Consider the following 27,279-nt stretch of genomic DNA (forward strand, 5'->3'; position numbering starts at 1 on the left):
CAAAGCGATTTTAGAGTAACTTTTACAGACATTTAATAGAATTGCACCAATATTTCTCCCTGATTCTAGTCACTTAGCCCATTCATATTGTTGGTATTGCTCAGGTCCTGTTCTGAAACTTGTTACCTGAAGTCAAGTCCCAGGGAGAGTAAACAGCTTCCTGATATATTCTGAAATGGGAAATTCAGCCTGAAAATGTGAATTGAATAGAGTGGAAGCGGAAGGATTTCACAAACTAAGCTCTAAGCATTCAGTCTCCAAGTTGAAAACCTCACGAGCACATCCTGCTGCTGGCTTTTCTATAAGCAGCTCTACACATGCCGTGTTAAGGAAGCATCCAGTACAGCAGATGAGAATTTTAGGTTCATGGAATTAATCACCTGTAAAGGGGCTGCCTTGCTTTGCTCTCTGAGATTATGTGGTTTCAGCTCCTCCCTTGTTGGAAGAACTGTTTTTATAAGAAAGAAAACGCAAAAGGAAGGAGTTTTTAGATCATTTCTATTACGCTAAACTAATTTAGAAATACACTGCAGATTCCAAGAGTGAGCAAAGAAATCTAAATTCCTTTCACATTTAACGTGGTCAACCAGGAAATCAGATTAGAAACAAGAATATAAGACTGTAAGGAAAAAGCCCAGTCTAACGGAGAGCACTTCATGATTTCTTTTAATGACCCTGTTAAAGTAGCTCTGTTTGTTCCTTTTTGAGATGGAGTCTCACTCTGTTGCCCAGGGTAGAGTGCAGTGGTACCTCGGCTCACCGCAACCTCTGCCTCCCAGGTTCAAGTGATTCTCCTGCCTCAGCCTCCAGAGTAGCTGGGATTACAGGTGCCTGGCACCACACCCAGCTAATTTTTGTATTTTTAGTAGAGATGGGGTTTCACCATGTTGGCCAGGCTGGTCTTGAACTCCTGACCTCATGATCTCCCAAAGTGCTGGAATTACAGGCGTGAGCCACTGCGCCTGGCTGCTTGTTCTTTTTATATTTTCTTAATGCCCATACATAGATAATTTTGCATGCTTGGAATTGTAGATAAAGTGCCTTTGAAGCAGAATGAGTGTCGCCTTCTTGTGATAAAACCTCATGCCAATATTTGGAGCAGCCTCTACCCTGAGTAGATTTAAGTTTGATGTTTCTTTTTGGAAACTTTTTTAAAAATATTAAGGTCAAGGAAATGCAATAATGGAGAAAAAAGAGAAAAGACATTCAAAAACAATGCAGTTGGGCTCAAAGCCATGACTACAAATTTAGAAGGAACTAATTGAGTGAGTGAAATGAGATGCTTGTTTCATAACAACTCCAAAAGCTTTGACTGCTTTGAGGTGCAGACATGCCATTGTTTTAAAGCAGATTTCAGTGGTATTTTGTACATGAGCAGAAGCTACATAGTTATGGGTTTACTTACTACCAAATTTAGCTGGTTGTTCACCGGTGTCAAAATACCAAGTGTCAAAACAACTACCTTTCCAAAGAACTAGAGTTCTATCCCATGAGCAGATTTCATATTACCTCTCTCTTTTTCAGAGTTCTCAGTAAAATTACCAAGGGAGAGGGAAACAATTTTAGAACTGTTTCTTTCTGAGTATTGAAGATTAAAAGTTTTCCGACCTTTATAGCCCAAATTTATGGCAGAATATGGGCTTCTTTTTGGGGGGCAAGGGTTGTTCCCAGAATTAGAGTTACATTCTTGGCAAGGTTCAGCACATTCTCCGCTAGTTTGGTCAAATGGGCTGCTTTGTAACACTTAGCCTTTACCTCAGCAGGCGCATCCCAGCCGTGGCTCCCAGGTGAATGGGGGTGGACCCGTGGAGGTGGGATGGAACCTGCCCCTTGACTTTTTGCATACAATCCTCAAAGGCTTTGGGGACATCTTGGGGGTTATTTCCATAGCTGGAGATTCCAGAGCCTGAAAAGCAAGCAGTCAGCATCTGTCAGCATTTCTAAGAACCAACGACAGTAATAAAACTTTTAAATGAAAAACAAATTGGCTTTGAGAATTACTGGGGTTTGGTAGGGGTTGAAAACAGTTGGGTGTGCTGAGTCCTGTATGGTCACACTGACAGTCTACTTTCAACCTCTAGAAGGAATGAATTACAATTGTGAAAAAAGTAAGCCAGGGCCTACTTTAACAAAATGCTTTCAGTATAAAATTTCAAATATAAATAAAAGTAGCGAAAATATATATTGAAACTCATGGATCGATCTCCCAGCTTCAACAACGATTGACTTATTATTTCATCTGGACAGTCTTCCACTTGCTCCCCACAAAGCAAGATGCAGATGTGTCATTTCATCCCCGTATTTCAGCGTATATCACAAAAGGTAAAAATTCTTTGGAAAAAAGCTAACTATGTTTGAATTATTACACCTGTACCAATGAAAAATATTTTTTTCTTTTCTTTTTTTTTTTTTTTGAGACAGAGTCTTACTCTGTCACCCAGGCTGGAGTGCAGTGGCGGGATCTTGGCTCACTACAACCTCCACCTCCCAGGTTCAAGTGATTCTACTGCCTCAGTTTCCTGAGTGGCTGGGATTACAGGCATGCACCACCACACATGACTAATTTTTGTATTTTTGTAGAGACACGGTTTCACTATGTTGCCCAGGCTGTTCTCAAACTCCTGACCTCAGGTGATCTACCTGCCTCAGCCTCCCACAGTACTGGGATTACAGGCGTGAGCCACCATGACTGGCCAAAAAAATAATTTCTTAATATCATTATTTATCTAGTCATGGTTCACATTGCCTCCATATTTATTCTCATTCTCATCCTCTCTGTCTCTTTCTCCTCCTGCTTCTCCTTTTCCTCCCTCCTTCTTCCTCCAACCACCACCCTCTCCTCATTTGTATGAGTCAGTATCCCAGTAAATTCCATACAGTGCAATCTTAAGTCTCTATTTATTGGTTCTGCCTTCACTTTCTATTTTTCCTCCTAATTATTAAAAATTTTCCTTACAATTTCTTTGTCCTGCAGAATTTCCACAGTCTAGAGTTTGTCAATTGTACCCTCACAGTTCAATTAACATCTTACTTGGTCTCTTATATGTCTATAAATTGTTAATTGAATGTAGAGGCTTGATCAGATCAGGTTTGAAATTTGTAAAAAAGAATATAAGGGTTAGTGTGGACTTACAATAGGGGGCACAGTGTCTGGTTGTCTCTTTTTGTGCCATTAGCATCATCAATGATAATGACTTAGATCCATTATTTCACTAGGGGTTGCAAATGGTGATATCTTTCTCCCTCCCTCCCTCCCTCCCTCCCTCCCTCCCTCCCTTCTCTCTCTCTCTCTCTCTCTCTCTTTCTCTCTTTCTTTCTACGGAATCTTGCTCTGTCACCTAGGCTGGAGTGCAGTGGTGCAATCTCGGCTCACTACAACTTCCGTCTCCCATATTCAAGTGATTCTTGTGCCTCAGCCTCCTGAGTAGCTGGGACTACAGGCATGTGCCACCGAGCCTGGCTAATTTTTGTATTTTTGGTAGAGACAGGGTTTGCCATGTTGGCCAGGCTAGTCTCAAACTCCTGGCCTCAAGTGATCCACCTGCCTTGGCCTCCCAAAGTGCTGGGATTACAGGTGTGAGACACCATGCCTGATGTGTTGCATTTTTTTCTTTTGAATTTTAGGAATTACTTTTTTTTTTTTTTTTTAGATGGAGTCTCGCGCTTGTCTCCCAGGCTGCAGTGCAATGGCACAATCTTGGCTCACTGCAACCTCTGCCTCCCTGGTTAAAGTGATTCTCCTGCCTCAGCCTCCATGCCTGGCTAATTTTTGAATTTTTAGTAGAGATGGGGTTTCACCATGTTGGCCAGGCTGGTCTTGAACTCCTGACTTCAGGTGATCCTCCCTCCTTGGCCTTCCAAAGTGCTGGGATCACAGGCATGAGCCACCACTCCTGCCTAGGAATTACTTCTTAAAAAATGATTTTGTTTTATGGTTATTAAAATAATTACGTAGTTGTAAAATCAGATCTACAAAACTAGGTATATTCAGAAACATCTAGATTCTTTCCTTGTCTCCTCTTCCTATAAGTAGTTTCTTTTTTAAAAAAAGTTTATCCAATGTTTGTTTAAAATAAGCAAATACATATATTTTTTAATCATCCCCACTTTTAAATTAAGGGTAATTTCTCCACTTTGTTTTTTTTTGTATTCAACAACACTTCCTAGTGGCCATTCCATAGCGGTATATAAATATCTTCATTTCTTTTTACAGTTGCACTGCATGCCATTGCTTGGAATCTAACTTAATTTATTCTCCCAGTAGAGGCTCTAAGTTTAAACAAGTCCTACTTTAAGGAAGACACAGTACAGGACAGACAAGGAAGATGGAGACAATATGGTCCCTCTGGAAACTTCCTTGTTTGGAATTGATGGAGCCACTGCCTCCTTCACCTGCCCCTTCTTAACCTTTCCACCCATCCCCCAACTGCCACAAACCATTAAAAAAACCTGGGCACTCTAATTACAAGTTTTGCTTGGATGTGCCCATTAAGATGCACAGACACGTGGATTTCATCCATAGTGCCAGAGAAGCAAGGACAGGCTTTCCCAGCCTTGGCCAAGACACAGGCTCTAATGTGATCTTCCCTCCTGGGGGAATGACCCCCTGCAACAGACAAATGACAGCACCATAAGTCGTGGGCTTGATGTGCTCAGTGGCTTGATCTCAGGAGTTCAGAACTGAAGTAGCTGTAAGAAACTCTAGTAACAATAACAACAAATCAATATATATGTGTGTGTATATGTGTGTATATATCTGTGTGTACATATGTGTGTGTATACATATGTATATATACACACACACTTTTTTTTTTTTGAGATGGAGTTTTTTGCTCTTGTTGCCCAGGCTGGAATGCCATGGTGTGATCTTGGCTCACTGCAACCTCTGCCTCTCAGGTTCAAGTGATTCCCCAGCCTCATCTTCCCGAATAGCTGGGATTACAGGCATGCACCACCACACCTGGCTAATTTTGTATTTTTAGGAGAGATGGGGTTTCACCATGTTGGCTAGGCTGGTCTCCAACTCCTGACTTCAAATGATCTGTTTGGCCTCCCAAAGAGCTGGGATTACAGGAGAGAGCCACTGTGCCCAGCCTATGTGAATAATTTTTAATATAAAATACATTAATACTAAAAAAAGTAATATTTTCCCCTCTGGAGGGAAGGATTATGGATGATCTTACCTCGTTTTCTATTTTTAAATAAAGATGGGGTCTCGCTATGTTGCCCAGGCTGATCTCAATCTCCTAGGCTCAAGTGATCCTTCTGCCTCAGCCTCCTAAGTAGCTGAGAATATAGGTGCACACCATTGTGCCTGGTTCCATTTTATTTACCTGCATTTTCTGATTTTCATACAATGAAAATATATTATTTTGTAATTAGAAAGTTATTTTTAAAAAGACACACAACTCTCAGTAAATAAAATGTGAGATTAAGCGCTCAGGCACATTCCTATGTGATAGATGATATAACAGGGTTTTCTCTATTTTCTTTCCAAAATGCCAATAAAGCCAACAAAAACAACAAAACTATGCCAAACATCACAGGTCAGTGCTCACGTGACTCTCAGTTCTTTTCTGTGAATCTAGTCAAATGCATCCCCATATGCTGCTCATTCAGCTTCAACAGTTAATCAATGCATAGCCCAGCTTACTTCCATCTCTATGAATTATTATAAAGAAAAATTCCAGGCATTATGCAAACACGTTAGTACGTGTTTCTAAGAAAGAAAGGCTCTGAAAAATAGAACCATGGTACCTAAGAAAAAATCACTCCTAAAAAAGTTCTTAATATTATTAAAGACATGTCACTGTTCAAATTTCCCAGAAGAACTTTTTCTTTATAGTGTGATGCAGAAACCAAAGTCCATACCTTGTGTGTGCGTTTGGATGCTTCTTGAGATTCTTTAATGTGTGACAGTTTTCCTGCCCACCCCCCTTTTTTTCTTGCCATGCATTTACTAAAGAAATCACTTTTCGTGGAGTTGGTCTCTCGTTTTGGATTTCACTGGATCCGTGAGGTGTCCTTGAACATGTTCCTTTATGTCCTGTGTTTTTTATAAACTGGGAGTAATGTCTAGAAATGTGATTCGATTCAGATTTGATTTTTTGGCAAGAGCACTTGCTAGGCATGCTAGGTTTTTCCTAGTGTACATCACCACACTCGGGGCATATCATGTCTGTCTAACTTCTCAGGTTATAAGCTCCCCATCGCTTTTCACCTAAGTGTTCACTTCTTCTTTCTTCAGATACCTTGGATTTGGCTTCTGACCTTCCTTTCCCCTTACTGGCTGTCACTCCTTCTAAGTTCGTTTGCTGGTTCCTCCTCCTCTCCCCAGCCTCTCAATACTGAAGTGTGTAAGGCTAAGTCCTCAGATTTCTTTTCTTTTTTTTTTTTGAGACGTAGTTTCGCTCTTGTTACCCAGGCTGGAGTGCAATGGCGCGATCTCGGCTCACCGCAACCTCCGCCTCCTGGGTTCAGGCAATTCTCCTGCCTCAGCCTCCTGAGTAGCTGGGATTACAGGCACGTGCCACCATGCCCAGCTAATTTTTTGTATTTTTAGTAGAGACGGGGTTTCACCATGTTGACCAGGATGGTCTCGATCTCTTGACCTCATGATCCACCCGCCTCGGCCTCCCAAAGTGCTGGGATTATAGGCGTGAACCACCGTGCCCGGCCCTCTCAGATCTCTTTTCTTCAGTATCTACTCACTCCCTAGATGAGCTGGGGCTGAATATCATGTGTATTCTGATGACCCTCGGCTTTATTTCTCCAATCACTCCCTCTCCTGAACTCCTGACTTGCCTGGCTGACAACTCCACATCACTATACAGATCAGGACCCAATACCTGTTTTTGTATGGGTTGCAAGTGAAAAATAATTTTTGCATTTTCAGATAGTTGGAAAAAATCAAATGAAGAACAGCATTTCTTGATGTGAAAATTATAAGAAATTAAAATGTCAGTGTCCACAAGTAAACTTTTTTTAAAATGCAGATATGCTAATTGATCTACATATTGCCTATGGCTGTTTTCATGCTAAAAGGACAGAGTTAAGCAGTTATGACACAGACCATATGGCCCACAAGTCTAAAATATTTATCATCTAGCTCTTCACAGAAGAAGTTTGCTGTCCCCTGACTCAGATAATTTATAGCCATCTCCAACTTAATATGCCCAAAACCAAACCCTTTAAGCCTTGTCCTGCCCCCAGTATGCTCCACTCCTAGTGTTCCCCAATCCCATTAAATGGCGTTGTGATGCACACAGTTGCTCATATCCAAACTCTTGCTGTGCACTATCAACCCAGATGCCTCACATCAAATCCATCATAAAACCATGTTGGCCCTACCTTCAAAATACCTCCAAAATCTAAGCACTTCTCACCCCCTTTCCCAGAACCATCATAAACCAGGGTTCCTCAACCTTGGTGCTACTGACGTTTTGGGGTAGATTATTCCTTGCTGCAGAGGCTGTTCTGTGCCTTGTACAATGCTTAGCAGCATCCCTGGCCTCCACACACTAGATGCTAGCAGCAGCGGACCCAGTCACCACAGTCACAAAGCTCTCTAGACATCGCCAAATGTTTCCTGGGAGGCAAATTCACCTTGTGTTGAGAAGCACTAGTCAAGGGCGAATTGACCATCACCTAATCTCTCACCCATACTGATTGAACAGCACTTAACTGGTGTCCTTGCCTCTAATCTTAGCCCCTGACTGCATGTTCTATATCAACTGAGTGATCCATTAAAAACAGAAGTCATATCATGTGAGTTCCCTGGTTAGAACCTTCTAATGGCTTCCTAACATTGAAGAAACTTCCTGTGAGTCAAAATCAAACCCTTGTGACACCTCAAGGTCCTCCGAGGAGCTGGCCTTGGCTATACCTTCAGTCTCATTTCTCACCTTTCTTCCAGCCACACTGGCCCCTTGGCTTCTCCTAGAAAATGCTGAGCAGCTTCCACACTTGGCCTCGTCCCTTGCCACGCCTCCACTCAACATGTTCTTCCCCCAGATTTACACGGCTCACTGCCTCACCTCGCTTTTGTCTCAGCTTAGCTGTCATGTCCTTCATTCTGCCCGGACAATCACAATCCTGTTCAAAACAGCAGGATCACTCTCTATTTCCCACCCTGCCTGATTTCTCTTCACATCTTGTCTCCCTGACACCCATTACGTGCCCGTTTATTTTTTTGTCTATCTTCTTCATTGGAATGCAACTCCCTTAACACATAACTACAGATTTTGTATATATTGTTTATTTCTAAATTCCTGGTGCCAAGAACAGTTTGTGTCAAACAGCAGGCACCTAATACATATTTGTTAAATTAATCAACCACTTAATCAATCAATGAGACTTTCAAACAAGCATACATCAAGTAAGGAGATTGTGTAGTCCAGTCTGGGCTAAGCGAGAGCTGGTCTCTGGATAGAGGCTGCTGAGGGGCAAGATAGAATGGTTAAACCTTGAGGGTATGTCACCAGGGGACCTATTTGGATAAGGTCCATCAAACCTCCTAGAGGGAGAAGGAGATGGGGTTCACAGCCTCCTGGGATACTTGGATGTATGGTCCCATGAGAGGAGCATTGAAATTGCCATTTCAACATGGGGAGAGAGGGTTAAACAGATGGCACAAAACTTACTCGAGGGGAAACGGAAGCAAAAGACACATGCCTCAGCTTCGGCTCCGGCCAACTATTGGCAAAGGACAGTTTTTTGGTTTGTTTGTTTGTTTTTTGAGACGGAGTGTCGCTCTGTCACCCAGGCTGGAGTGCAGCGGTGTGATCTCAACTCACTGCAACCTCTGCCTCCTGGGTTCAGGCAGCTCTCCTGCCTCAGCCTCCCGAGTAGCTGAGACCACAGTCACACACCACCATGCCCGGCTGATTTTTGTATTTTTAGTAGAGATGGGGTTTCACCATGTTGGCCAGGCTGGTCTCAAACTCCTGACCTCAGGTGATTCACCTGCCTCAGCCTCCCAAAGTGCTGGGATTACAAATGTGAGCCACCGCGGCTGGCAGCAAAGGATGTTTCTTAATACTATGGTGACCTGGTCTCTGATGCAACTCTTTGAGGCATTTTAACGGAGGAGATAGTCAAGTTTAGGCTCTAATTGAGCTTAAGTAATTTTTAGTCACTGGTTTAAAGGAAAGACATCGTGAATGTCCCTTGTGGGGTAAGGCAGCAGCGGGCCTGAGTACTGCAGACGAGCTGAGACACAGGCAGAGAACCCAGCACCTCTGGGGGGGTGGCTTCACCACGAGCAGCCAGAGGCACAGCCACCAGCACAGAAACTGCCAGCAAAGGCAATGAACTCACGGCGAACAGTAGCAACTGAGGGTTGATACCCACCAGAAAGAAATTTCTGAGGGCCTAGGCATCTGGGAATCCCTGCTGGGTGAGCAAGGATTCACCACCCCCTTCTGTTTGGCCAAGGCACGGGAGTCCTGGGAAGCTGGCAGCGGAGGAACCAGAAACCCAAATTATCCTTGGAGAAGCCACAAGTCTTTGAGGGGATGACACTTACTGAACTTCAACTCTGTAGTTTAAGCTTTAGTTTGTGGCCTTCTGTTCATTTAGAGTATATATGGATCCCTGAGGCTACTGTGATCAAAGAAGGGAAGATCCATTTACAGATGTGCTGTGGCCTCCATGGCTCTGTGCCTCCTCAAATCACATATGCCATCCAGGGTGGGCCAAGGAACCCTTCCCCAAGGGACTGCCGTGACACCTCCCCAGGTAAGACTAACTTGCTTGAATCGCTCTCCTGGGTCTAAAGACAGAGATCTTGTTAACTGTGGGACAGAGTAACGAGCGGCAAGGGGGTCCGCCGGCAGCTCTGGATTGTGCTGCCCCACGAACGACGGCTTTTGAGCACTGCTGCATGCCAGGCATTTCCTTTGCATTATGACATTTCATCTTCGAATCACTCCTATGGGGTAGGTATAACTGTTAGAAGACAGTGTTCCCCGTGTCCCTTGTGCTTCCCTCCGCTGCGAAAGGCGGGCATGCTCACTGCCCACTCTAAGTGCTCCCCTAAAACCCCAGACTTCCTTTCCTGTGACAGAACCTATCTCACGTGTGCATACTGTCTGTCTCTCTTTCCATCACCTTGGGTAAACCGGGAATCAGAACCAGTGTAAGAAAATGCTGATACTCTGGGCTACTCCTGTGAGTAACAAATTGTCCTTCATTTCTGACCCAGGAGTCTTGTGTCTTTCAGTACCTATGAAAACATGGTAGGGTAAAATCTCAGACCATTCACAGCTCTTGACGCCACCCCTTCCCATGTATACAGATGAAAAAACTGAGGCCCAGAGAAGGGAAGTGACTAGGGCAAGTTTACTCCACTGACGAGTAGCAGCACTAGCAAAGATCTCCTGTTTCCTGACTCCCAGTCCAGTGCTCCGTCCCTGCCTCCAGGCAACATCTCAGGACCTCTCCAGGCCTCCAAAACACTTAGAACTCTACCTTGCTTCCCTTTGCGACTCCCGGACACGCTTCAGTCCTTACCTTCAGCACTAGCAAAGATCTCCTGTTTCCTGACTCCCAGTCCAGTGCTCCCTCCCTGCCTCCAGGCAACATCTCAGGACCTCTCCAGGCCTCCAAAACACTTAGAACTCTACCTTGCTTCCCTCTGCGACTCCCGGACACGCGTCAGTCCTTACCTTGAACACTACATTTGAAGGTCTGACTGACCACTCCGGTGTTATTCTCTTTCTCTGCTGGCCACTGATACACGTAGACTGTGGTTCTGGAAGACCCGGCATCCAGCACAATTCCATACTGAACAAAAAGGGAAAGGGAGAGTCAGAAATGGGCCGGACTCCTCTGAGGACTCCTTCCTCAGTGGGCCGCTGAGAACCCCGAGTACCTTAATCCACACTGCTTCACTTAGGGAGGGGCTGATCAAGAAGAAAAACTATTTTCTCCAAACCAGTTTTGTCTCCTTGGACTGTGGGGAAGGGATGAAGTAAGGTAGGGCAGGTTCTAGGACATGGTTGTTACTTTGCTATGCATTAGAATCACCTGGAGAGCTTAAAAAAACCCCAGTGCCAAGGCTATAATACCAATTAAATCAGAATCTCTGACAGTGGGCCCAGGCATCAACAGGTTTTAAAGGTCCCTAGGTGAGTCCAACATTCAGCCAAGGTTGAGAATTGTACTTCACGGATCTCGCATACAATCAGGTTGCCTGATTCCTCCTCCTCCAGACCTTTGAGGGGAGGTACAAAAACCATCTTCGTCGCAGAAGGAAAATGAATAATCACCCAGATGCCCTCTATTTCCAAACTTCCAAGCTTATCAGTCTGGAAATAAACAACCAAGAGAAAACTGTAAGAAGAAGCCGTAGAACGTTTTCATGTGGGACAGGCATTTTTGTTTTTTTTTTTTTAGATGGAGTTTCACTCTCATTGCCCAGGCTGGAGTGCAATGGTCCAATCTCAGCTCACTGCAACCTCCACCTCCCAGGTTCAAGCAATTCTCCTGCCTCAGCCTCCCAAGTAGCTGGGATTACAGGCATCTGCCACCACGCCCGGCTAATTTTTGTATTTTTAGTGGAGACAGGTTTCATGTTGAGCAGGCTGGTCTTGAACTTCTGACCTCAGGTGATCCACACACTTTGGCCTCCCCAAGTGCTGGGATTACAGGCGTGAGCCACCATACCTGGCTGAGACATGTTAATACCTGCATCAGTGCTCAGAATTAAAGTATTCATAATTAAGAAGAAAAAAAGCAAAATAAAAAATAATATTGACATATTGATACCACTTTGGTAATGTGTATGTGAACAAATGAACAGGCAGGTGTTTCTGGGCAGGCTGGGGCTGGGTGTGTTATGGCAGTAGAGTAGGCTGGGAGTCCTGGACCGATTTGCCCAACTTGAGCAGGCACCAGGAAGCTTCACCTGAAGGCTTGGCCAAGCCCAGGCTCTGGACCGAACCTGACCAGGAAAGAGCATGTATTCAAGTCTGTAGAGTCTGGAATGAGCAGTGCATACCTAAGCCCAGAATCTGCTTGTGCTCAGTCATCCAGGGCATCCACAGGCCTCCAGCGTGGCTTGAAAAGATCCCCCCTCCACCACCTTTGGGTTAACCTAGCTTGTCCCTCAGAAGATGATGAAGTTGGGTCTGGAGGGCTGACTCAGACGGATTCTCGATTTTAGGATACTGGTAAGATGCCTGACCTTTCTGGGTTCTAGAGGACTTACTTTCAGAAGTAAATAGGAGGCTACATGCTTGGTGCTTAGTGGCTGCTCATAAATACGGGCTATTAGCATATATAGAAAAGCAAGTCAAGCAAAATAAATAAAAAAAATTACAAAACAAGAAAAACAGAAAACAAAGAATCCCTCAAATCCAACTATTGGGTTAGCCCTTGTTATATCTTTTCTAATGATATATGCATATATGTATCTGGATACATATATATGTATGTGTTTAGATGTATGTTTTTAAATCAAGGTGGTTTATACTGCACACAGTTTTTCTAGATGCTCTTTTCTCCTCCTCCTCCTCCTCCTCCTCTTCCTCTTCCTCCTCCTCTTCCTCTTCCTCCTCTTCCTCCTCCTCCTCCTTCTTCTTCTTTCTTCTTCTTCCTCTTCTTCTTCTTCTTTTGCAATGCTCTTTTCTTGTTGCTTTTTTGAGACAGGGTCTTATTCTGTCACCCAGGCTGGAGTGCAGTGGTGCCATCACGACTCACTGCAGCCTCGACTTCTCAGGCTCAATCGATTCACAGCCCCTGCCTCCCAAGTAGCGGGGGTTACAGGCGTGCACCACCACACCTGGCTAATTTCTGTATTTTTTGTAGAGACAAGGTTTCACCATGTTTCCCAGCCTGATCTCGAACTCCTGGGCTCAAGCAATTCACCCACCTCAGCCTCACAAAATGCTGCTGGTATTACAGGGAAGAGCCACTGCATCTGGCCATGCAATGCTCTTTTCTTAAAAGTATATCATGAACATGTCTCCCTGACAGTAGAAACAGATTGATATCACCATTTTCTTTCTTTTTCTTTCTTTCCTTCCTTCTTTCTTTGTTTCTTTCTTTCTTTCTCTTTCTTTCTTTCTTTCTCTTTCCTTCCTTCCTTCCTTCTTTCTTTCTTTCTTTTTTCCTTTCTTTTTTGAGACAGAGTTTTGCTCTTGTCATCCAGGCTGGAGTGCAATGGCACGATCTCAGCTCACTGCAACCTCCACCTCCCAGATTCAAGCGATTCTCCTGCCTCAGCCTCCCGAGTAGCTGGGATTACAGGCACATGCCACCATGCCTGGCTAATTTTAGAGATGGGGTTTCACCATGTTGGCAAGACTGTTCTCGAACTCTTGACCTCAAGTGATCCACCCACCTCGGTCTCCTAAAGTGCTGGGATTACAGGCATGATCCACCGCGCCTGGCCTGATAGCACCATTTTCATACATTCATTGTATTCATTGTTAGATACAGCATAATGTACCCAGTTTCCTGGTTCTATACATTTAGGAGGTTTCCAACTTTCTATTATCTATATTACAAATGTTTGTTTCATTTGAAATGGGACCAAATTTTTAAAAAGTTGCTCCCAGCTCCTGAATCATGGCGTCTCCATTATTTTGAAACAGAACATCTGTGTTCACTGGTATGCGAACTTGGACAGCCTCTTAATCCCAGCCCTCGAGTATGATGAATGTTGATGGGGATCCTGACCTGACATCCCTCATGGGGAACAACGGTGGCATTGTTCATTATCTGTCCCAGGCAGCGACTCACTGTGAGATTAAAGCACAGGTTGAAACTAAAGGCAGGAAGGAAGCCAGGCACTGAAGAGGTCCGGACCTCCATATTCTTGGTCTGTTTTCTTTCCTCCCTCCTGCTGCTGACCTGATCACCACCACTCCAGCTGGCCCTGCCACGCCTGGTGCTGACCCATAAACCGCGAGGAGAGAGAGAATAGGAGAACAACTGTCACCTTCCTTTCCTCAAATCTTTGTTCCAACCCTTCAAAAAGGGTGCATGTTTTCCCTGTGTAGAAAACTCAGGGGTGCTGGGCCAAGATCGGAGAGAAAGAAGAGTGTCCATTCTCATTTGTAACTCCAACTGGGATCCAGCTTTCAGCAGGGTCTGCAGCAGCCAGACTGCCCTGTGAGCCTGGAGAGACGGTTGCCCCTCCAGCACCTGCTGATGCAGGCCCACCTCTACCGACTCGCACTGAGCTAGCCCCACCATTATTCGCTGAAATTTTCAAAAGCGGAAAACATGGTCTTTAACCGGTTTTCAGAGCTCTTTTGCCTAAACAGTGAAATTCAGTGTGATTATTTTGGGGGAGAGGGGATGGGAATGGATTTCAGTTCAGCTAGGCAGGTGATGTTCAGATAAAAAGTAGTAAGTAATCCTCTGTCTAATGCAGTGTCAGAAAAAACATGGCTTGAATATGGATCTGAAGACGCAGGTTAACTGAAAGGAAACAGTCTTCCAGTTTAAAAATGTATAGAATCAGGAAATTGGCTAAATTATTCTGTATCTAACAATGAATGCAATTAACGTTAACCGAAAGGGCCAGTCTCCCGAGTGCAACCAACACTTAAGGACTGTGTGGTCTGTCAAAAGCAATAGTGAAAGCAGAGTCATAAGGTCAACCTTCTTAGATTTGTTTATTACTATCATTATTCCTATCGTAATAAGAATAGTCGTAGTAATACACATTGTCCGGCACTTATTCTAGGCACTGCAGAAAGTGCTTTGTGTTATTGCCTGTATAATGCATATGTTATCATATCCTATCATTTGACACATGGGCAAACTGAGATTTACAATAGAACGTAAATGCCCAAGATCACAGACTTGGGATCGAGCCTGAGTCTAACGGACTCTAACACCTGTACTCATAGCCATGATGCTTTCACTGAGCTTGAAGGAAACCAAGTCTAATGAGGTGACTGTTCAGTGATAGGTGCATTGCAGACTTTCTTATTTAAAGAAAAAGTCCTTTGAAAGTAAACTCTTAGTTAAGAGGTGTGCAGATCTGGCTGGAGAAGAGGACCAATTTGTATAAGGAGCCCAAGGCTTTCCAGAAAAAAAAAAAAAAAAGAAACTAATTATCCAACACTTGCTCTCCAAGAAGTAGACCAGGGTGGGCTACAAGACACCAGAAGTCCAGGCTGATGAGCAAGGCTCAATGAGGGTTAAAAGGGAATGATTTCAACACAGACTGGGCCAGTGGTTGTGCTTTGGAGAGTAATGGCTGAGCATGGGAGTGTAGATTAAAACGGCTTATAATCTTGCACCCAGTATGGGGTACTCATGTGGGCTGAGCAGGTCACGGTGGAGAAGCCCATCCTTAAGACCTTAAGACTGTGCAGAACCGTCTTCAACAGTGACATCACATGGCTGCAAGAGGAAGTACAATGGTACTGATCATCGGACTGAGAAGCCGTAGAATTCTTAGATGGTTATGATTGGGGGTAGGGAGGGCGAAGCCTCAAGAGGAAGGTTTGGGACTTCATGATAATAAAGCGGGGGAGTGGGAGCTGAGTGAAAATTACCAGGGATGGCATCATGTTGACTCTTCCAGCTTGTGGAGCAGGTCAGACCAGTAACACAAGGGACTCGGACATTTTCACCCCTTGACTGCGTTTTAATAGTTCTGCTCATAACCTCACATAAACCAAGGTTAGGCAAGCCAAGGTGAGATTTAATAGCCAGATATGACCTTGCATGAGGGTCCTCTGTAACACTTCAGGGCCCTCCAGACAGGCTGTTGTAGAGCTGGCCCTTTAGAACCAACTGTCCGCTGCACACAAAAGCAAAATGGGGCTCATGGTATAAAAAACTATAAACATAACAAATAATTTTAAATCCCTCATATTTGCTCAACTTCCTCACCTGCAATCCTCTTCAAAAAAAAAAAAAAAAAAAGAGAGAGAGAGATCTCTCAATATTCTGAGAAAAACTTCATGTGGAATGCTCTCTTCCACAGCTGTCATTCTGTTTCTGGTTCAACTGGCCCAGAACATCTGTCTTTTCTCACATTAAATCCACTCAATTAAGCAGAAAGGATCTTCTGAGTTCATCTTCCCATATTTCACAATTTCCTGTCCCTTGCAATGGTGGCTAGGGTCTGTTAGCAAGATTTGGAAGAGATCTAAAATCCCCTCTTTGAACTGCTTACTAACTGGTGGGGGGTGTGTCTCCTGGTTCCTCCAAACCCTTGTTTAAGGCCACTGTGGTCTGTTCTCTTTTCTTTCCTTTACGCCAGTTCTGCTGTTTTTAATCTGTGTAACCATAGGACGCTATTTGCCCTTTCTGTTCCTGTTTTCTCATCTGCAAAGCAGGGATAGTAGCAATATTATTTACCTGGAGTAGTCACTGGCGATTCGCTGCCCACATCCGTTCAGACCTTACTACTGTGATGCACAACTCTCCATCCTCCACCTGCTGCGGTACAACCATCCATCCTTTACCTGCTGCTGTACAACCATCCATCCTCCACCTGCTGATGTACAACCATCCATCCTCCACCTGCTGATGTACAATCATCCACCCTCCACCTGCTGCTGTACAACCATCCATCCTCCACCTGCTGCTGTACAACCATCCATCCTCCACCTGCTGATGTACACCTATCCACCCTCCACCTGCTGATGTACAACCATCCATCCTCCACCTGCTGATGTACAACCATCCATACTCCACCTGCTGATGTACAACCATCCATACTCCACCTGCTGATGTACAACCATCCACCCTCCACCTGCTGCTGTACAACCATCCATCCTCCACCTGCTGATGTACAACCATCCACCCTCCACCTGCTGCTGTACAACCATTCACGCTCCACCTGCTGCTGTACAACCATCCATCCTCCACCTGCTGCTGTACAACCATCCATCCTCCACCTGCTGATGCACAACCATCCATCCTCCACCTGCTGCTGTACAACCATCCATACTCCACCTCCTGATGCACAACCATCCATACTCCACCTGCCTGAAGGCTTTCTCTAGTGGTCCAAGTCTACCTGATCACAAAATATGCCAGAAGGACCAGAGAGTTAACATCCAGGGAGCAGCCTCTCAGCTAATGACTGATGGAAGCTGGTGAATGAATATGCCCTTGAGTGGGACATGTGGGAGGCATATGACCTGTACACCCCTTGATATGGGGCAGCTCTGAGGTGAACTCTGCACCAGCTCACAGGGTCCCCAGTAGGACTGAGTCCCTGCTGCCACAGTGCTCACCTGCTGCCAAACAGACCCTCTCTGGGCCACCCGACTCATCTCAGTTCCCTAGCCCCCACCAGTGCTTCCTGGCATCATCCCCAGATAATCTACTTGCACTTAATGTCTTTGACTTTGGAGAACCCAACCTAAGACAGCGGCATTCAACACGTGTGGTTCTCTCCTTCAACAGTGCCCTCTAGACTGCCCGAGGATCTATTTTTCTCTACTCATTTTACTAGTCTTCCATCTGATTACTCCATAAACCCTCCAGCATGAACAGAGGACTCGCCAGTTACTGTCCAGAACAAGTGGAAGTCATCAGCTGGCAACTGCCTTAGCCAGCCCACTTCTAACAGTTGTAGGATTAGAGACAAAGTTTTATGAATAGAGGCTTCTGCCCTGTCCCTTTCCCAAACCTGTGTTCTTCCACCCCTGGCAAATCTATAAAATAAAGAGCCGGAGCACCTGTGTGCCAGACCACACAGCCACGCTCTACTTACACTCCCTGCCTCTTGGCCACTCCTCTTGGCCACTCCTCAGACCAGTGGTGATGTCCACCTTCTGGAGGACCACGAAAACCCTAGATTCTGAAGTCTTGCACACCACAGTGTGTTCTAGAAGGGGAAGCATGGGCTCTGGGTAGGCATATTCCTTTGTGTCATAGAAATAATCCTGAAGAGCAGCTAGAGCTGGTCTTTCTGAAATGTGGGGCCCAGGGCAGGTGGCCCAGCTATCAGGGTCTAAGGGTGGGACTAGGCTTAACTCCTCTCCCTCAGTCCATCAAACCTCCCTGCATCTGCATCCATCCTCTTACCTTCCCTCCTGTGAAAAGCAGGAAGTGTTCTCCTATCTGAGGCCAGTCCCTTCCCTCCACCTGGGATCTCTGTTCATAAGTCAGGATCAGCGAGAAGGGAGAGGCAGTGAAGAGAGTCCTGGCCTTGGAAACAGAAGGGACCAGGTTTCAGTTCTGGATCGGCCATTCACTGACCAAACCTGCATTTTCTCACTTTCAAAATGACAGTCATGGTGTTTGCCTTGCTCACCTTTTATGGTTGACATAAGAACTAAGTGAGATAATTAGGGAAAAGTGCTCACTTAACTGAATAGCACTATACAAAGTGTAAAGAGATACTCTCAGTTGTGGCCAGGCGCGATGGCTCACGCCTATAATCCCAGCACTCTGGGAGGCCAAGGCAGGTGGATCACCTGAGGTCAGGAGTTTGAGACCAACCTGGCCAACATGGTGAAACCCTGTCTCTACTAAAAATACAACAAAAAAATTAGCTGGGTGTGGTGGCGGGTGCCTGTGATCCCGGCTTCTCAGGAGGCTGAGGCAGGAGAATCGCTTGAACTGGGAAGGCGGAGGTTGTGGTAAGCCGAGATTGCGCCACTGCACTCCAGCCTGGGTGACAGAGCAAGAATCTGTCTCAAAAAATAATAATAATAAAATAAAAATAAAAAATATATTACTCTTAGCTGCAGTCCCAATTTTATATACAGTAGTTTATAGAAGGCAGTCCCTGGAGCTTGGAAAAACAGCTTGTTTTAGGCCTCAGCTAGTAGCTTTGAACAACTAGGTAATTTGCTTTCTTCTCATTATTGGGTGATTGCATAAGGTTTTTTTTTCTCTTTTTTTATCCATGTTATTCATGTGGGCTGAGATTCTTAAATAAAATATCCTATCAAAGAAACACATGTTATTATATTATCTAAAGGAGATTTTACTCTAATCTTTTAGAAAAGCTGCCTTAGAATGTTAGCTCAAACCCATCCACAGAGTCCAAAACACTATCAGTTTCTTTTCTTTTAAAACCTTCTATGTGTTTCAAATATTGCCTTTGAACAGTCACTAACAAGAGGAAGATATGGAAAAGACTTGTGAGGTCAAGCTTAAATGTTAAATGAGATTCAAAGAACACAGCTGAATTATCTGATCCCCATGGCACAGCTAAGAAGGGTTTGTACCTTTCTAATGAATCAAAAAACCAAGAGTTATAAAGCAAAGACTATAAATGGACCTTAAAGCCTAAAATATGTACTATTTGGCTGTTTATGAAAAAACTTTGCTGATCCCTCACCAAAATGATTAAAGGACTCGTGAACTCGCTTCACCTTTCATTTGTCGGACTCTCATGGAATCACTGCCCATCTCCAAGGGCATCCTCAGAGCCAAGCCTGGGGATAGATTATCATTCTGAGCCTAACAGTCATTTGGGGATGGGCTTGTTGAGAGCTAAGAGAGGCCTCTGGGACTAAGCACAAGGTCCTGAATAATTTTTTGGGGGGGTTGTTGAGGGAAGTGTTGGAAGGATCACAGCACACATTCTAGACTCAAGAACAGTAGCACAAACAGAGCTCAAGAAGACCTTCTCAAGTTCTTGATTTTTTTGTTCACTCAGCCTAGGCCAGAAGAGGTGCCTGGGTCTCATGGTCTTGACTCATTTTTTTCTTTTTTTTTTGGAATTATTATTATTATTATTACTATTATTTTGGTAGAGATGGAGTCTCTCTATATTGCCCAGGTTGGTCTTGAACTCTTGGGCTCAAGCAATCCTTCTGCCTTGACCTCCCAAAGTGCTGGAATTACAGACATGAGCCACTGTGCTCAGCCTTGGTCTTTACTCCTTATCAGGGTTGTATGGTTGAGGGAACAGATAAACTGGTCAAAATGGAATCTGCACTAACTGGTAAATCTGGGTTTTTGTTTGTTTGTTTTTGTAGAGATGGGCTTTTGTCATGTTGCCCAGACTAGTCTCGAAACTCCTGGGTTCAAGCAATCCACCTACCTCAGCCTCCCAAAGTTCTGGGATTACAGGTGTGAGCCACCACACCTGGCTGAACTGGTGAGTCTTTGAAAGCCATCTGCAACTCTTGGTTACAAATTTTAGCTTTGGAGTCAGAAGTCAAAGCAAGACCACACAGTCCTTGGAGAAGACATCACTACCCGAGATTTGTAGCCTCAAATATCACAAACCCAGGATGTCCAGACCTCCTTTTAGTCTTACACAACCTTCTCCTGGCTCCAGCCAGAGACTGAGGGGAAAGGACTTTCTGCTCTGCTAACTCATGGTTTTGGGATAACTAGTTTCTTCCCCTTCCTGCCCAGTTCCTCCCTTTGTTGCAGTCCCTTCACACTTACCTTCAGTCCTGGAGGGAGTACCTCTTGCTTGTGGATCTGGATGACAGTGATACTCACAAGCACCACAATACTCACAAGCAAGACCACCAAGGCAATGATGGTTGGAGTTCGGTAGAGGGCCTTGAGGCCTAAAATGAGAAGACCCAGAAGACACTTGAGGGCAAGGTAACAACCAGGCACTGGTATTCTTTGTAGAATTGATGCACTGGCCCCATAATCATGTGCATAAACCACTTTCTCTGGTGTTAGCAAACCCACACTTCTAAGAAGGAGTAGCAAGTAAGTGTCCCTTTTCCCCAGCTTTGGGGGAAGGACAAACAATACCCATTTGCCCTTTCCCCCAAGTTGTGTACTAAAACAATGTTGCAGAGAGGATGTGCATAGCCTAGATTTCTGATATTTCCCAAAGCATATTATGCATATTACTGGTCATATCTGAGATGAATTACAATAATATTTGTTTTACTTTTTTTTTTTTGATGGAGTCTTACTCTATCACCTAGGTTAGAGTGCTGTGCCATGATCTCAGCTCATTGTAGCCTCCACCTCCCGGGTTCAAGCGATTCTCCTGCCTCAGCCTCCTGAGTAGCTGAGATTACAGGGACGCCTGCCACCAAGCCAGGCTAATTTTTATATTTTTCGTACAGACAGGGTTTCATCCTGTTGGCCAGGCTGGTCTTGAACTCCTGGCCTTAAGTGATCTTCCTGCCTTGGTCTCCCAAAGTGCTGGGATTACAGGCATGAGCCACTGTGCCCGGCTAACATTTGTTTTAATGGAGATTTAAAAAATCTATTTAAAAAATATTAAACCAGGTAATAGAATATTTAATTTAAAATAATTTCAGTTAAAGAAAAAGAAATTAGGGTGGGCAGGATGGCTCACACCTGTAATCGCAGCACTTTGGGAGGCTGAGGTGGGTTGATCATTTGAGGTCAGGAGTTCAAGACCAGCCTGGCCAATATGGTTAATATGGTAAAATCCTGTCTCTACCAAGAAATACAAATATTAGCGAGGTGTGGTGGTATGCACCTGTAGTTCCAGCCACTCGGGAGGCTGAGGTGGGAGAATCGCTTGAACCCAGGAGTTGGAGGTTGCAGTGAGTCGAGATCATACCACTACACTCCAGCCTGGGTGACAGAATGAGACCTTGTCTCAAAAAGAAAAAAAAAAAATTATTACTATACTATACTGAAATGATTTCATTTATTTGAATTTCTAAAGCAGGCAGTTAACAGAAATCAGAATAGTGATTGCTATGGGGTGGAAGTTGGGGCAGGGATTTACTGGGAAGAAACATGTGGGCATTTTCTTGGGGTAATGGCAACATGCTATACGTTATAGGATTGTGGAGTATATAGATGTGTGCATTTGTCAAAACTCATCAAACTTTTCAAAGTCCTTTGGAGAAAACTTGAAAATAAAAGCAAATCAGTGTCGTAGGTATAATTTCCCTTTAAAAAAAGATTTTTATAAATTGCTTTTACTATTCTAAAAACATACTCTTAGAAGGCAAGAACACCCAACTTGGCACAACTTAGGATTTATCTATTTCACTGAATAGAAGTTATACGTAATTTTTAAAAAAAAATAAAAAGATACTCAGTGAAAATATGGACTAAATAATAATCTTGGGCCGGGTAAAGTGGCTCATGCCTGTAATTCCAGCTTTGGGAGGTTGAGGTGAGAAGCTGCTTGAGGCCAGGTGTTAGATGCCAGCCTGAGCAACATAGTGAGACCCCTAACTCTACAAATAATGAAAAACAAAATCAACTGAGTATGTGGGGCACATCTGTAGTCCCAGCTACCCAGGAGCTCAAGGCTGCAGTGAGCTGTGCTGCTACACTCCAGCCTGGTGACAGAGTGTTACTTGTCTCTAAAATAAAAATAATAGTCTTACCTGAACTATTGGGACATAAACATAAATGACACCCAAATGACTGAAATATGATGAACACTAATAGAAAGATTACTAGATTCATTGAATTCTAATATATACCTAATCAATTGGCTATCTAAATGTAAATTAATTAAAATAAAATAAAATAAAAACACAGTTTCTCACTCTTACTTGCCACATTTCCACTCTTCAATAACCACGTGGGCCAGTGGCTACCACACTGGACAGTGCAGCCATAAAACCTTTTCATCATTATAGGAAGTTCAATTGAACAGCAATTCAATAGATCCTGTCTCATTCCAGAACACTATTCCTAGATTATCGTAACCTATGCTTTGCCCCTTCATTATTTCTATAAGACAATTTTCTCAGAAGAAAAAAGGGCGTGTCCATGATCCCATGATAGAATTTGATTCAGCCCCAAATTCAGTCACATCACAACACTTGCTACAGGAGGGGGGTCATACAGTTCTTTGTGGCTCAGAACAGCTAACTCTTTCCATCTCAACTGATTCTTCAGCAGTGTGGCTGCAGTCACAGACACTCCATGGTGTGTAAGTTGGTCACTTACCACCTTAATCCTCCTACCTTGTCACTGAAAGTGTAAACTGGTACAAAATCAATGGCAGGCAATTTGTCAATATTTATCAAAACTGCAAATAAGCATGCCATCTGACTCACAGTCACACTTCTGGGAATTCATCCCACAGAGCTAGCCCCACGTGTGTAAAAGACTTAACCACAAGGCTACTGATTACGGAATTGCGGGTAATAGCGATGGAAAGGAGAGCCACCTGCCATGGAGTTGACCTGCAGAGCATCTAAAGAGGTCCCAGATTACTTTTCCTTGATTCCAGATAAAAGAACAAGAACCAGCCAGGAACCAGTTAATCCACGGAGGCAAACTTTTGCATCAACTTTCAAAGAATGCATTTGTCAGTGTCAGTTATAAGGGATTTTTCCCCTAACAAAATGTGGTAGAGATTTAATCTGCCAAGTTAAACTTGTACTTTGGAGGGAATGTTAACAGGTTAGTCTACATGAGTGATGTTACAGTCTCTGTGTTAACATTTAAAAGTGTTTGGAGGAAAACCTAAAAATCTAAGGAAAACTGAGATTTAAGCTCCTCAAGCAAAATTTCCCTTTACAAAAATGAAAGTTCATGTAGATTGCCCTTACTATGCTAAAATCATATCCTTTTGGAAGACAAGAATACAGAATTTAAGGGCATAACTAAAGACCGTCTGTCCATGGGGGAGGAGTGTGCGATCTGTAAGCAGTTTCCTAACCACAGCTACGTGGCTGGCCTCCTAAGTCTTCTCTGTGTTTCAGCAGTTTTCAAGCAAAAAGCTATGATTACCTTAAGCAAACCCTTGTTCCAGCAGAAAAGCTTATTACAAAGCAAAATGGACGAGACCAGGTCTCATTCATTTAGGAAATGCAGCCTAGAGCTGCTCTGTCATTAGGGCTGAGCAAACATGGTAATTGCAAGGTGCCTACCTGAGCGTGGGGAAGCCGGAGCCTTCTGGGCTTCCACAGAAGCAACTCCAAAAAGTGCTCTAGAGGCAGGCAGGGCAAGCTCAGAAGAGGTGTGTGTGTGTGTGTCTGCGTGTGTGTGCGCGCACGCTCATGCCTGTGAGTGTGAGAAAATCCCGCACTTGTGCCTGCAGAATCAACCACAACACGGACCCATGGCGAAGGGTGGGGGTGCTGTAGGCATGCTGCCAGCAACATTTGGATGGGAATACAGGAAAGATCCATGTACTTTACAATTGATCACAAAATCAACAATACAGTATTCTAAAGCAAACCTTACACACGGCTAGGTAAGGGAAACCACAAGGGCCAAATTAATGGATTATAAAAACCGGAAAAACCATTTAAGTGAAACATGCATGTTAGTCCTTGTTTTGTGTGGCTTTGGTGAAAAGCATTACTTTTATCTGAGGAATGCCGGTGGCGAAACCCAGCGGAGCACTGAGTCTCAGATCAATAAAGTTAAACAATCATTTTAGGGGACATAGATGAAAAACCGTGGGCGGAAGCTGGGATTCTCTTGTGATTTGGCAAAACGAGGCTTGCTGCCTGCTGGAGCCACTCACCTGCTTGCTCACATGGCTGGCGGGTCAGCACGGTGAACATCTTCTCTCCCGTCTGCAGGTGAGAGAATACAGAACGTCAGGAAGTCCTCGGCCCCCGACTTCAGAAGTTCAAAGGTCAAGCACAGGTTAAAGCAAAAACCCACTTTACTTCCTCCAAATGAAAACCTCATCCCGGGAAAGGTCAGCCCAACCCCAGCACTTCAGAGACAGCCCCAAAGCTGGAGCTTAAATTCCATGTCATCTCCCCAAATGCAAGGAAATGAAAAATGGATTTGCTGAAACTTCAAACTGAAAAGATTTTCAAAAAAAAAAAAGGTCTTTTTCTGTAGATTGCTGCACCTGTGCACACACCCGAGGCCGAACAAACCCCCTACTATTCCCATTCGCCGGCTGAGGCGGGGCTTTTCTCCAGAACGTCAGCAGGGAAGGTTTTGTGTGTCCGTGGGTCGCGAGCCTGGAGCCGCCCTTTAAAGCTCCGCGAAGGGTGTCTTTAGGTGCTGGCTGGAAACCGCGCAGGGACGCCGGGGCCCTGGGGTCCAGCCCCGCCGCCGCCCCCCGGACCGCGCCTCCGCACAGCCGCGGACACTGAGCGCCCAGCGCACCCCGGGTCCGTGCGGCACTCGGTGCGGTGGCGGCCGCCCGCCGTGGGCGTGACAGGGACAAGGTGACAGGGACCAGGATGTGGGGCTCGCGTGCTCAGTCCCTTCCTCTGGCCCTCCGGGGAAATCCGATTTCGCTTCCTGGCCCCCCGACCCCTTCCTCGGGGCTCCGGCGCCGGGTCCCCGCGCCTTACCTGTGCGCAGCCGGTCCGGGGAAGGCGACCAGCGCTGCCGCAGAGGCGGCCCGGGGCCAGCGCTGAGGAGGTGACGGCCCAGGCGCGGCGTGGGCGGGGCGGGGCGGGGCGGGGCGGGGCAGCCTCGGCCTGAGACCGCCCCGAGGCCGTGTCCAGGCCAAGCGCCTCTTCACCGTCTCGCCTCTGGTGGCTCTCACCTTTACACTCAGCCCTCCACGGAAGGGGAGGGGAGACAGCGCGCGCCTCGTGCCAAAACACCGACCCTGCCTGCCCCAAGAGCCTCTGTCCCCTCCAGGTGAAGCCAGGCAGCTCTTCCCTTTCCCTCTCAGTTCCCTCCACCCTCACCTCTACCTGAGTCGGAGAGGAGGGGGCCGGGCTTTGCCCTGAGATCCCTGGGAGCCTGCGTGGGCCAGGGGGAAGGGAGGTGTCTATTATCTGCCTCCCTCTGGCATCTGTGTCAAGACCAAGAACCTTTTGATCTGTCTTTTAGTTACCTCCATGGTGATGGCAACCCTAGGTGAGGGAAAAATGGGAACAAGGCCAGGCAGGAACTGGGCACTCTGTGGGTGGGCACGTGACCTCCTGCCGTTCTCCGGTGCTCCCTGTCTCCATGGGGTGGAGTGGAGTCGAACACCTATAATGTTGGGAGTGAGGCCAGTAGGCAGGCTGGCCCCGAGGTCACCTGGGCCTGAAGCGGGTAGTATGGCAGGCACATTCCCTTTCATACTTAGCAGAACCACCTTGGTCATGCCCAGGGACATTCTTGCTGTTTACGGGTCAATGCTCTGCCCCACCCCATTTAATATGGCTGTCATAAGGCCAACATTCAGGACAAGTACAGCCTGGAAGAGGCAAAAAGGCAGCATGTGGGCTGCGGTGATCCCAACACCCAGGAGTCTGTCTCAGGGTACAGCAGCCAAGTGACCCCAAGGACCCCTGGAGTGATTCCAGCCAGAGGCCTAAGCAGGCTCTGATGGACCGTCCCGGCTTGTGGTCCCTGCATGCCTGGAAGGAAGAGCTGGGTCCCTGGCTATGCGCTGCGATGACCTGCTGAATCCTGGAGATCCACTAATTTCCTGTCCTGTGCAGGTGGGGCCCAAGCGCCTGAGACAAGAAGTCCTTAAGATAGGAATGCCCCTGCTTTGAGAGAGGTGGGCCCCAAGCCTGAGCTATGTTGTGTGTGCGTGAGTGCGTGTGTGTCTGTGTGTGTGTGTCTGTGTGTGCACCATGGTCAATCACCCAGAGCTGGATGGAGGTGGACTCCGTTGGGGGATTGGGGCAGGGTCTGCACTGAGGGTGTCAGACATTCAGTTAATACCTGCAGAATTAAAAGACTTGTTTTCTTTGAAAGCTGTGGGCCAATGAAACATAAGGTATATGGCTGAGAGCTGAGGGTCCCTCTGCACCCAGGGGGCTGTGAGTACACACAGTCTGTGCAGTGCACCCAGACCCGAGGTCAGTAAGATCAGCCCCAGTGGGTGAATGACTAACCTTAGCATCCCTAGTGACTTCTCAGGGGCTGGGAAAATGTTCCCAGGCCTAATGGGCCTTGAAATGCAGTTAGTGCTAGCATCTAAAAATAACAGAGATGAGTCCATGCCAGCTTTCCTCTCTGCTTGCATCAGCCTACAGACCTTGTAAGTGTGAGCATCAACCTCCTGTGAGAGCCCTGTAGTCTCCAATTCTCCTTTTATTTTTCCAAACTTTTCTGGAAACTGTCTGCTCCAGGCACTGTGTCAAACTCCTTTGTAGCTCCCAAAGTAGACCTAGTCATTCAAAGGCATTTCCTCATCGACCTTCCATATGCAAGAACACACACACACACACACTTTGTGGGTTTTCCTAATTATAAAATGATACAGATTTGTCTTACCAGCTATCAAAACATATCATAAAGTTACAGTAATAAAAACAGCCTGGCTTGGGCACAGGAATATACTGAGAGATCTAAAGAACAAAAAAGATAGGCCATAACAGACTATTGGATGTAGGATTGTAAGATAAAGAAGAATTGAAATAACATATTATTCAATAACTGGTATTGAAACTACTGATTCATTTGGAAAATAATTCTAATCACTCATCATCCACAAAGATAGATTTTAGGTGGTTTAAAAATTTAAATGTATAAAAGAATTTCATGTCCTAAGAA

At 45.3% G+C, this 27,279-nt stretch overlaps 1 protein-coding gene across 2 annotated transcripts in view; it reads right to left on the bottom strand.

Annotated features, from left to right (window-relative positions):
• The window catches only part of ENTPD3 (ectonucleoside triphosphate diphosphohydrolase 3), a 38,214-nt gene extending 13,029 nt beyond the window's left edge, over positions 1–25,185 (bottom strand). Inside the window, exons 1-5 of one of the 2 annotated variants that reach the window (XM_012460143.3) lie at positions 25,128–25,185; positions 24,335–24,386; positions 20,335–20,462; positions 10,668–10,785; positions 1,756–1,906 (exon numbers count right to left, since the gene is read on the bottom strand). In XM_012460143.3, the coding sequence (XP_012315566.1) occupies positions 1,756–1,906; positions 10,668–10,785; positions 20,335–20,462; positions 24,335–24,374 (437 nt within the window). In that variant the 5' untranslated portion in view covers positions 24,375–24,386; positions 25,128–25,185. Of the gene's footprint in view, positions 1–1,755; positions 1,907–10,667; positions 10,786–20,334; positions 20,463–24,334; positions 24,387–24,721; positions 24,741–25,127 lie in introns of those variants that run through there. The other variant, XM_012460144.3, reaches the window with a different exon arrangement.
• Between the last annotated feature and the right edge of the window lie 2,094 nt (positions 25,186–27,279).

Source organism: Aotus nancymaae, unplaced genomic scaffold (assembly GCF_030222135.1).
Source record: "Aotus nancymaae isolate 86718 unplaced genomic scaffold, 86718_ANA_hifiasm-v0.15.2.pri h1tg000038l, whole genome shotgun sequence".
Taxonomy (NCBI): domain Eukaryota; kingdom Metazoa; phylum Chordata; class Mammalia; order Primates; family Aotidae; genus Aotus; species Aotus nancymaae.